We start from the raw sequence: 12,230 nt of genomic DNA on the forward strand, positions 1-12,230 counted from the left end.
TTTGTAAATAGTTTTGTTCCAGGAGGTAAGAAGAAAAAAAAAAAAAGTTATTGTTCACTGATGTGTGAAGAAGTCTTCTCAGTGCAGTGGGCTTATCAATTGAGTAGGGAAGGACCACTTTACTGGTATTAGTAGAGGAATTGTGGGTCAGATTGTAGAATCCAGATTCCAGACACCTTCCCATGACGAGTACATCACATAAGAGGACAGTTCTTTGTCACCTCATTAGGTTTGTACAGGGGCGATTTGATAAAAACACTCACCTATAAATTCCAAAACGGAATTGAAAGAAATATATTTGAATTTGAATATATTTGTATCCTTGGATATTAAAAAAAATGGAAGTTAAGAAAGAAAATATATACTAGTAATTAAAGATTAATATAACCAGAATAAAAATAACAAGTATCCAAATAGTTTGCATAGTGTGATTAAAATTCATTACACTACAACGGTGTGGGAGATTGTAATATCTATCAATAAACAAAGTTTTTTGAATTTTTTAAAAAAAAAGTGTGATTAAAAACGATTTTTGTGTAATTTACACTTTATAATACTCTATCTTTCCATCTGATTTGGCCCTGCAGTCCAATGGAAAGCTTGGTCTCTGCTAACTGTTACGAATAGGCCCGTGCTGCCACCATCCAATTTTTTCACTGTTTTTTTTTATATCAATGTTCCCTCAGCCCCTTCATTAAGACACATTGCCCTCCACCCAGTACTCAAAGTACAAGAGCCCAAGAGGAGAAAAAAAGCTCTTATTTCACCCCAATTTTTTATCAGTTCAATGAAAAAAGTATATATATTTACAAAATAAAATTTATGAGTATGCCTCAGTAGGAAGAATGGAAAAAATGGCTTTTATTCAAGTATAAATTTTGTGTCATTTAATTTTTAAAAATGGTCCAATTTTTATCTAGATCATACAAGGGGTATCCTGTACAGTAAATGACTTAAAAAGTAAATATTTAAAATGCAGGCCATCTGAATTTTATTTTATTCTATCTAATTTTATTTTTTATTAAACATCTATAATGTTCGCTCATTTTCATTTGGAGCTTCATATACTTAAAACAACCAACAACTCTAAAAAAAATTCATACATTATTTCGAGTAGAGCAAATTCTCCAAAATTAGACATATGTACCTCTAATAGTTCGGAGATATAGCGTTTCATAAAGCAAACATTTTTTTTCAAAAGATTGAGAAATTTGTGAATTTATATTGGCCAACATGCCGAAAACTACAATTCCTTAAATAATAAATGTCATAAACTACCTTTTTAGTGCGTTAAACAAGTCTGAATTTGACTGTTAACAGATATCAGTATGTCCAATGTTTCTTTCATTTCATATCACTCCCAACTTTTTTCAAAACAGAAAAATCATCATTTTGCGAATTAATTTTGAAAAATATTGTTAAAACTACTAATCCAGAAAATAGAAGCGTTATAAACTATTTGATAGTACGCTTGACTAGCTTTACTTTGAATGCTAGTAGACATCTGTATGTCTAATGATTCCTGAGATATAGTTATCCTAAAATAAATTCACTACTGATTTCTAGTCATTAAATGTTGCATTTAAAAAAAGTAATCATGAGAGCTTTGAACGCAAACAGTCCTATTAGGGATTTTTTTTTTTACAAAATTACTCTATTTTAAATTATTTTGTTTTAGGGGAACGTTTTGAAAAATTAAAAAATGATGAGCAGTCATTTTTTATTCCCTTCTACTATGGTCGGCAGACTCATTGATTTTGACTAGTAAATATGTATAGTTTTTAAATTAATCAGAAATCGGGATAAAATAACTGCTCTCTTTACTCTTATGTGTTCTATGCTCTTTTATTATTTATTTATTTATTGCTATTTACAACTGTAAATTATAATATATCTAGCAAATTTGATCTCAGTTAAAATGGAGTATTACAGGCGTTTAGAGAAACTACCTATTGGTAGCACTCTAATGACGTTGCAGGTCTCGTGACCATCTTCTATGCTCTTATATCATGATAATGATATTGTTTATCATCTTTGCTAAAAACACTTGTCCATATGAATCCGATTTTACGAACGCCACAACTTCGCCCTCGTTAAATCTCGTTAAATGTTTTCTGCTCCATTCCTCTATTTTCAAGTATCTTGCATTCTATCATCTTAGGCCTAGCTCCATCGCCATAGTTCTTGAACAGATTCCGGGTTCTTAAGTCAGAACCGGTCAAATGAGGGCTTTGTAGATTATGACGAAGAAAAGTCCCTAAGTGGCTTCCCGAGTCGAGTCTTAATACATTATAGCAACAGTTGGCAACTGAAATTTCCTCGCTTTTTCTGGACCCATTTGGTCTTCAATGTTATCAATGCACTTAGATAAATCCATTCCGAAACCTATTATTGTCAGTAGCTTCAAATATTATTAAATAACTTTTTTTTCCAGAATTCGTCTATAATTTTTAATTTATATCACACTTTGAATTTTTTTTTGTTTACTTTCTGATTATGATTATCAATCCTTATTTTTTTTTCTATTTTGGGTAATTCATTTTTGGTTATTTGTTTTAAAAAGAAAATATTGACATTTAAATTAGTTATCTAGTAAATATAGAAAAATAACATGTCCTCTACAAAAAAAAAAAAAATCAAACGTTTGCAAAAAAAAAAAAATATATACTGTTGCTCTATATGATGCTTTTCCACCAAAGGACTAAATTAAAAGTGTTGCATTGCTCGACACCTAACTGAAGGCAACTTCATACATTAGGCATCGACATTGTGAGGACAGATGTGTCATCTGCATTGCATATAAAGGGCACTCTGTAAACTGTTGACAGAAAGTGGAACCTTTAATGAAGCTTTATGCAGTTGATTCCCTAACAGAACCCATTTCACTTGACTGAGTTGAACCCGAAGTTTAAACAAAATATTAGGTAACGTATCTCGGAAGTCATTTATCATTTTTCTAACCATTCATCATGGATAATTACCAAAACTAATAATTTGCTTTGGTACAGTATAATATAAAACAATTTATAATCACTGAATAGCCCACCTGGATAATACTTCTCCTCAGGATCGTAGCCCCAAATTCATTTATAATTGCTCCTCTAGGGCCTAAGTTCCCAGGGGTAGAGGGAGGGATATTGCTTGTTCAAGAAACGCTGGCATTTTAGTTAGAATTATTTCGCTAGCTTCTCTTATTTGGACCCTTTCCCTATGTGCCCTATTGAACTTGTAAGAACCCCATCAGGTCGAATTTCTCTCGAGTTTCAAAATTTTATTTAGGTAAAACCATTAACATAAATTTATTTAGAGAGTATTTGGAATATAAAGAAATATATCGGGTGTGCCCCCTCCCTCAATAAGAATATAAGAATACAGAAGTACTATTTTGGCTTCTAAAACCAATACAATAATTCCTTCCTGTATCACCACAATTATTGGTCTCATGATGATTTTATTTTCATTTATTAGTTCAGTTTATAGCATTGGGCAATTTAGTTATGGCTCAAATGAACATCTGGAGAGTTCAGGAACTTAATAATTTTTCAAACATTAACTCCATTAGAAACTAGGTAAAGCAGTTTTAAAACAATAATACAAACTTCAATTCGCCATATTTTTGGTATTTCCAGCCCAATTTGATTTTTTTTTTTGTAGATGATTATATTTCAAATTCGTACATAAAAATGCCATTTACACATAAATATATCAATCGCCAAAAAGCTTGTCCGCGGGGGCTCATCAAATCAAAAAAATATTTGACCCTATTATAATGGATAATATTTCAATATTTCAATGAAATGGTTTTGTTATTTTTCAGGAAGTTTATCTTCTCTTATATTTCAAATAAGATATAATAGTTTATCACAAAATGTATACTTTTTGAGGTAGATGAAAATGGAACTTTTATTTCTCCATAACATTTCCCCTGCTTTTACTCAGAGATTTATGTTACATATGAAATATTTAAGGGTTTTTAGTATAAGACTTTAAGAAAGTTTCATCAAAAACGTTAGTTCTACAATCTAGAAAAATTAAAAAAACAGCTATTACGCAGAAGGTTTCCCATTTGGTACTCAGGCGTCGTTGGCTGAATTCATAGAAAACAAAAAATTAGCCACACAATCGACCCGCTTGTTCAAAAAATAATCGTAGCATGAACACACACAGTCCAATAGTAAAACATTCTATCGATTGAAGAGATAGATCCGTTTAAAACTGCGCATAAAAAATTTGAATGGCACAATACGATAATGCAACACACGAAAGGGGCCAGGGAGGGACATGGACACGCCCAGAGAAAGGCGATACCATGTATAGATTAGGCCGGAAAAAAATTTGACATGAATTCTAAAAACGGGTTTAAAACATAAAGTCAAGTATAAGGTTTGGAGCTCAACATTTTACAGCATTACAGCATCACAGCAAGAACACAAAGGTTATAAAACATTTTAAAATATTATCTCCAAAAAATCAAAAATACCATATTTATTACTTTAAATTATTGGGGAAAAAATAAACATGAACATCGACCCGGTAAAGACCAAATGTATGAGATTAGGAAAGAAACCCCGGAGGATGATGAGGGTGATCAGAGAGAACGGAGAAAGACTAGAGCAGGTCCAGAATTTCAAATATCTAGGTACTTATCTCAAAGAAAGCGGTTACATTGATGAGGAAGTTTCTCAAAGAATCAGTGCAGCTGAAAGAATATTTAGTTTGCTTCGAAAGGAGTTTCCCGGATAAAAGGGAGGGTAACAGAAAAACTAAAATAATGATCTACAAATCGACGATCCTCCCTATTCTTTCCTACTCTTCCGAATCGTGGACCATCATCTTGAAACAAAATAGCCGGAACCAATCCCTGAATCCTGCGTAAGGTGGAAGAAAGGACACGACGAGATAGATCACGGGACAGTACTATAAGGACTAACCTCGGAGTAACCGGCTGAGAGTATCTTAAAGTGGCACAAGCTAAGGTGGTTCAGACACCTCCTTTGGATGGACCAGGAAGGAACTGCCAGGAAGACATATGAGTCTCGCTTAGAGGGAAGAAGGCCGAGAGGAAGACCGCGCATTTCCTGGGAGAAGTGTGTTAAGGAGGCGGGATACGGACTGGAGAAGGAGAAGGGAGATAGTCCAAGAACAAGATATCTGGTCCAGACTCTACAATTATAACCCCACACTGCGCAAGCGGTGAAGGTAATAAAATGGTCATGATAAATAATTGGAAATATTTTGTCAAAAAAAAGATATATGTTGTAAAATTTCAATTGCTGTAAAGAAAGTTTATTCCAGGGTATATGTGTAGAATAGAGATAGTCGTGGCTACAGGTGGACTTTCCCCGGAAATAACATTACTGATAACATTAACTAACATTTCATCTACTATTTACCCTGATCAACCACGAAATGTACTTAAAATTCCTATTTCCAAAAAAAAAAAAAAATAATAAAGGAATTTGGTGATTCAGTAACGTAACGTAAACTTATGTCATCAAAACGTTTATAAAATATTTTTGCAACTGAAAACATTTTTCTATACACTATAAGAAACTTGAAAGTTGATTAAATTCATGAGAAAAACATTCCCAGGGGTTCGTGTGGAATCTTCGGAGAAAAATTTGATTTACTTTACAGTTTTAAGTGGAAGAACCGAAATTAAAAATTCCCCACCAGTTTGTGAGTAAAGCACTTCTTCAGTGAAATGAAAATAAGGTATTACATGAAGGCTAGAGATACCGTAACATGTTTTATAATTCAGTGGAAAAATGAAAGTAGCAGAAACAAAGTATTAAAAATTCTTTGTTTGCTTTTATGATTACATAAAAATGATTATTACTAGATGTGTCATAAGATGACCCTAGAGTCAGATATGTGTATTCCATTTTTGTTGTCAGGAAAAAAAAATCAGACTTACCTATAAAAATTAATAATAAGGCTAAGGATTTTACTAATTTAAATATTCCGATTAAAACTTTTAAATAATAAGTGTTATATACAATCAGTATACAACATAAATAATCATTTGATGATTAGATATAGATCCCTACCTTTTATAGTACCTCTTAGTCGTATATAGTAGAATAGATAAAATGTTATAAATCTTCGTTCTGATGAAAATTAGTTTAAACAAAATAAAATTAATAGAATTTTTAACTTTTAATTGTCTTTATGAATATTCCTGAAACTTCTTATAATTGAACTTTCATTTTTAATATCTGTTGTTTGGTTTAAAAAAATAAGATTGTATTCTAAATTCAGGATCATTTTTTTTTATTATTAATTATTTTATTTTTTATACTCATACACCTGTTTAATGCCTTTTTAGGTATACTATATATTTTTGTTATACATGTTATTCATTAACGCATACATTTAAATTACAAGCTGAACAAAAAGAAACGATAAGACTAAATATGAAACTAGATCGCCAGTCAGGAATTTAGCTTGACTACAGGCTGTCAGTAGCGTCTGTAAAAAGGGCGAATCCAACGATTATGAAGTGAGCATATTTTCTACTTCGATTGTTCGAACATAGTTCGAACCCCATAGTTCTTGTTGGGTGAAAAAACCTATGTCCTGTTTATTTTGAGAACCTGAAATATATTCAAATTGAGGAATTTTCATCAAAAATTAATGAATCAATTTCAAGGATTTTTTTTAACAATTTAAAAATCTATAAATTTTTTTTCAGTTTATTTGAATTGTATTAATCAAGTTTTACAAATCAACATTTTCAATAATTAATTATTTTATCTACAATAGTTGCACTTGTAAAAATATTTGATATATTGACTTTTGATAAAAAAAAAACTCCTCAATTGTGTTACTGATCAATAAAATAATTAGTATCATGACTATTCTAGAGGCTATTAAAAATATAAAAATTCGAAAATACCTAAATTATGGAATTTTTTACAGATTAACGAAGATCTCCTGATGTATCTTAAATGATCAATAAAACATACTTCTTAAAAAAATATATCCACATCTAATAAAATTAGTTATCATCTCAAATTAATATAATTATCATTTAAAATAAAATAAATGAAATGCCTAAATATTATATTGTGATAAATTATATTATTTAATATATAACCAATGGTAATAAATTAAATGCTTAAATTTAAATATTATATTATATTTGCATTTAGAAAAAAAATTAAGAATTCATTTTTTATTCTTTTTTTTTTTTGTTTCGGAGTGTATATTACAAAGAGGATCACAATTTCTTGATATATATTTTATTTATTAATTTTTATAAACTGCATTATCCATCTACTTTCGATCTTTAAAATTTGAATTATTAGAGCCAGATTGACATATATAGCCGCTTTTCCAAGAGGACTGTATATATACTAAACAATATATACAGATAAATGGTAATATATATGTACCTGCGTTCTCGCCCATCTGGCTACGTGCCTGCCCAGGAGAGGAGTGTAGAGGTCCTTGCCTGGTGTCGGAGAGCCTACTGCTGCCCTCCGCCCGCCCCGCGCATGGCTGAACTCTTAACTCCGTAGTCATAAGTTAAAGTTCATCCTATCCTCTTTACAGCTACCATTATCTCTGTATATCTCAGCAATTATTCGGTACATGTTCCATGTCTGGAATATATAATCCAAAACTCGATCCCAAAGTTCCAATCTAGTGATGTACACGATATTATGCAAGAAGGCATAGTACAAGTTTGTTTGTATTTTTATGTGAGTTTTTAGTTATTTTTTGCAGAGGAATAGATTTTTAAAAGATTAATAGGTAAGTTACCTCGTTCTGCATCGTATGCGATCACGAAAAAACAAGAATTTAACCTTTCATCACATCAGGTACTGTTGTGGTTACATAAAAAAAAAAAAAAAAATGAAAATCAAACTCCAGTAGTTAAATGAAAGCACGTCCGCTAAATAGTTGTTACTGTTAAAACTATATAATTATTTATCTAGACTATACCAACCGATAAAAGTAGGATTATAGTAAATTGTAAAATTCAATTTAAAAAAAAATTAATCCTGGTCAAGTTGGTAGATCAGGATGAAAGAGCCAAGAAAGGAAAAAAAAGTGTACTAGTTGAACGACATTCCAAGTCGATGTTGATTAAGAAAAGAACGGATTGTAATGAAGATATAAATACAAAACTCTTATTTTCTGCCAAAAAAATTTATTTTATTCAGAATCGAATACAATCAGCGGAGTTTTATGACGAAAGTTCTACATCTACTAAAAATAGGAAATATGTAGCATCGTTTTTTGTTTTAGGATCCAAGGTTTATTCTGAGTTTCAGATTTTCCCCCAGTAGCCGAATTTACAGAAAAAAATTCGGCTGCTGGTGGAAATGATAAAACTCTTTCTGTGGTGATGATGAAGAGGGTAAATATATTGCGCCCTTTAAATTAAACACAATTCAATCATAAATAACTTTTACTCAGCATTATGCCTATTAAATATTTTTTTATTTAAATATTATATGCTAGTTCTAAAATCAAAAATGTTTAATAACAAAATTATCAATTTGAACTATTTTGTTTGGTATAATAATTTTATTCAAGAAACAGCTAACAGTTCTTAAATTTTTCATGAAATTCCATACAAGGAAGCAAATTAGCTCAAATATTTAAAAGTCCTTTCACAACAGAAACTGACAACCTTTATAGGACAGTCCAAGTGTCTTCCATTAATGACAAAATTCTTTCAGCAGATTGAGTGGCGAACTCCGAAATAAACGCAGGCCACAATCTTAAAAATATTGGGAAACTCATTCTCCTTTAAAAAGGAGAGAAAAATCCGCATCATTTTCTCTACTGGTGACAGTGCTTGGTTGATCTTGGACAAATTATCCTTTGATTGGTGCTAAGTGTGAAATCCTGGAAAGATTTACTGCCCCGGGTACGGTACAGGACGCGATAATCAATCCCTACTGTCCGAGCAAATCCCTGTGTTTAATCCTGGTTACTTTTAAAAATCTGCCAGTCGTGGTCATGCATAATAATTGGGGGCATAATCATACTTTCACCTTATCAAACACTCATCCTGATTGAACTGTATTTAAAGTAGATGTTGATTAATTATTTCATATTTATTACCTCAAATCTAAACAACCCCAATTGCCCGATAGTGAATAAACCCAACTAAAAGTTTGATGTTAAATTTAAGATCCTGAAATCTTTTTTTTTTCTTCGAGAAAGAGGACAAGAAGGGTTCCTCTCTTCCTTTTCCCTCAAAGTATTCGCTTATGATCTTAGCTACTCGATCATTGAGATTTTTTTTTATATGTCCCCAAGTCAGCTAATTCTTCTGGACATGACAAAGTTCACATATTCACGGATATTCTCCTTACCCAGTTCCGAATCACTCTATAGGCAATTATAAATATGTTTGTTTTATTTTATGTACTTTTTTTAAATTAGTTTAATTAAAATTGTTTTTTTTTTCTACGCCATAGGAAGTGGGCTATTACGCCATTTTCCCTCTCGCAGCCCAATACAATTTTACTCTTCCTCTTAGTTGGTCCGCATCTCGCTCAACATCCTCCAGACCAACACACGCCAAAAGATGGTCCCCATTCATGTCCCCCATGTGGCATAGAGGACATTTCGGGGAATCTACGATGCCAATTCGATGGAGGTGTTTTTGGAGCAAATCATGTCCTGTTACTAGTCGAAAACAGGCCACTCTGTCAGCTCTGCTAAGATTGCCGGGGATTCGTTTATCCTTCCGCTTGAACTTTGTGTCTAGCACTTGTTCTGTCCTTACAATAAGAGCTTATAAGTGATTTCACTGTTCTGTAGGAAAGTGGTAAAACACGCTGGTACTGTACTACATTTCCTATAATGAAATTTATTTATTTTCTTGATAGCCAATAAGGTTCGATTTATTGTTTAGATCGACATAAGTTATTGATATTAAAATTGGAAAATATTTAACATTTTACTGTTAAATCAGGTCATAATCAACTTTAAAGCATTGTAAAAAAAGTTTCACATTATTCAACAATTTATCTTGCAGTATTTTCTCATAAGATTACTTGACGTATTACCGTTAAAGTATGAATAATAGAGTATGAATCTTAATCAATAATTAAAATAAACTTTTACAATAAATAAGAATGAGTCATTCCTACATTAACTGATGTGCAGACGTAATTTTAAAAAAATCTAGGATGACATCATTCAGCTCTGAAATAATTAAAGAACAATGTATTGTACAACATAGATTTTTTTTTATAATTCAAACATCTTTACATTTCTCTATGTAGTGACCTGAACATTTCTCATCTAATCTTTTTGATACATTTTCTTTCTGTTATGTAGCTTAAGGGATTTATCTGCTTAGGATCCAACAAAAGACGCAATCCTATAGACGGTCTTTTGGCAATCCTATTCAGAGCTCCGCGGTTGGAGAGTTAATCCCCTTCCAATGTAATTTTGGAAGATGTAAGAATAAAGTATAGATATCATTCGGGAAGCAAACCAGAAGCTATATTAAAAATATTATGTTATAAATAATTTCCACATTTACATGTAAAATAAATTTTGACAAAGAGAGAAAGAAAAAACGGAAAATTCGAACAACGTTAATCCGATGTAAAATGATCTAATTTATTTCAGTAGAAAAAAAAATAACCTCACTGATAAAACTCAATATTTATTCGGTTCTCATCAAAGTAATCAAATTTACTTCGTGCCTTCGCTGTTGTATTTTATGTATGTACTCCATATCCTAAGAAGAGTAAACATCTTACTGGTTAGTAACCAATTTTACCCAAAGTAAATAGGAAGCTCTTTAATGCCAGCTAAGAATGAAAAGACAACCCTTCAGATATTTTTGAAGACTACGGGCCAATAAGCCTGAAATTGAACCATGAGGGGGAATCATCCTCACTCAAAATGTAAAGGAGAGTCCCTCAATAAAATTAGGTTGCTTAAAAAAATATTTCGAGGTACTTTAATAGGCCAAATACCTGTTAAAACCTCTTAATTAACAATCAGTCAGGATAAATCAACAATAAATAGTTTTAATACGTAATAAATCTTCACAAAATAAGTCCTACCGGTCCTACCCCTGTCCAGGAGGCCCACTCAAAATACTTTCAAAGCTCACCTATGGGACCACGGGCTACCAATGAAAAATAGTGATTTAAACAATTAAATTTTTACGTTTGTTATTTAGCAAAATTAGCAGAATAAATTATTTATTTAACAAATATTGAAGCCCTATTTCATATTCCGAAACGGTAAATCCTACCCCAGAAACGGAAGTTCTTTTTTTCTACACAGAATTTTGATCCTGGATTCAACATGTCAGATTCTGATTTTTTAATCAAAGAAAAAGTGGTTTTATCGCCATAAAGTTAAATATAAAAAATAAAGTTAGATTTATTAGAAACCATATCAATATTTAAAAATTTAAAAACAGTACCTATCTATTGCCAAAACATTTAAACCGACTCAAAATTATAACTGACTTATAAAATCATGTAACATATACATTACGCTTTAATATCTTACTCTTTAAAATTAAACAATTGTTAATCGAAATGATATGATTTTTAGTTTCAATTACGCATTCAATTTACATACAAATAATTAATGTCAAGAAAATATTAATGGATGTATTGATGGGATAATTTTAACAACTCCACTTTAATTATTAGATTTATCATTATTAGTGCAATATTAAAATTTCCATAACAAAAAGTAAGAAATAGGTTAACTAATTAATCAATTTCACAAAGAAAGTAATTAGGTAAATGTTTCTGTACCTCAATAAAACATTTATATCAACTAAAAGGTGGAAGGGAATGGAGACAAAGAGAAGGTTAGTACACTTGATCGCACACGACCCCATCCAACCTCCATTGATGAAATTATATTGACATTCCTAAATTTTTTTAAACCTCTCACATGTCTCATCACTTACATAGTAAATCAATAACGAGTAAATAATGAATTTTAATTCCTACTACCAACTATTTTAATCAAAATTTGTAACAAAGAGACTTAAAAATAGATGCACATAAAATATATCACTTAATCAATGCAGATTAAATTTTGAACTAAATACAATTTATGAAAACTTTTAAATAAAAAAATACATATATATTACAATATATTGGCTATTTCTCCAACAACGGCATTTTATATCAAGCGTCAAAATTATCAATAATGGAGTTGAGAGTTAGAGAAGGAGAGCGTATAGCGAGTCCATTAGGAATGTATAGAAGGATACGCGG

The 12,230-nt window shown here is 31.1% G+C and overlaps 1 protein-coding gene across 1 annotated transcript in view; it reads right to left on the bottom strand.

Annotated features, from left to right (window-relative positions):
• The window catches only part of LOC106683074 (band 7 protein AGAP004871), a 207,038-nt gene extending 199,577 nt beyond the window's left edge, over nucleotides 1-7,461 (bottom strand). Inside the window, exon 1 of the mRNA XM_014424298.2 lies at nucleotides 7,398-7,461. Within this exon, the coding sequence (XP_014279784.1) occupies nucleotides 7,398-7,413 (16 nt within the window). The 5' untranslated portion in view covers nucleotides 7,414-7,461. The remainder of the gene's footprint in view (nucleotides 1-7,397) is intronic.
• Nucleotides 7,462-12,230: the final 4,769 nt, after the last annotated feature.

The sequence above is a fragment of the Halyomorpha halys genome, unplaced genomic scaffold (assembly GCF_000696795.3).
Source record: "Halyomorpha halys isolate HHAL.00 unplaced genomic scaffold, Hhal_1.1 Scaffold462.1, whole genome shotgun sequence".
NCBI lineage: Eukaryota > Metazoa > Arthropoda > Insecta > Hemiptera > Pentatomidae > Halyomorpha > Halyomorpha halys.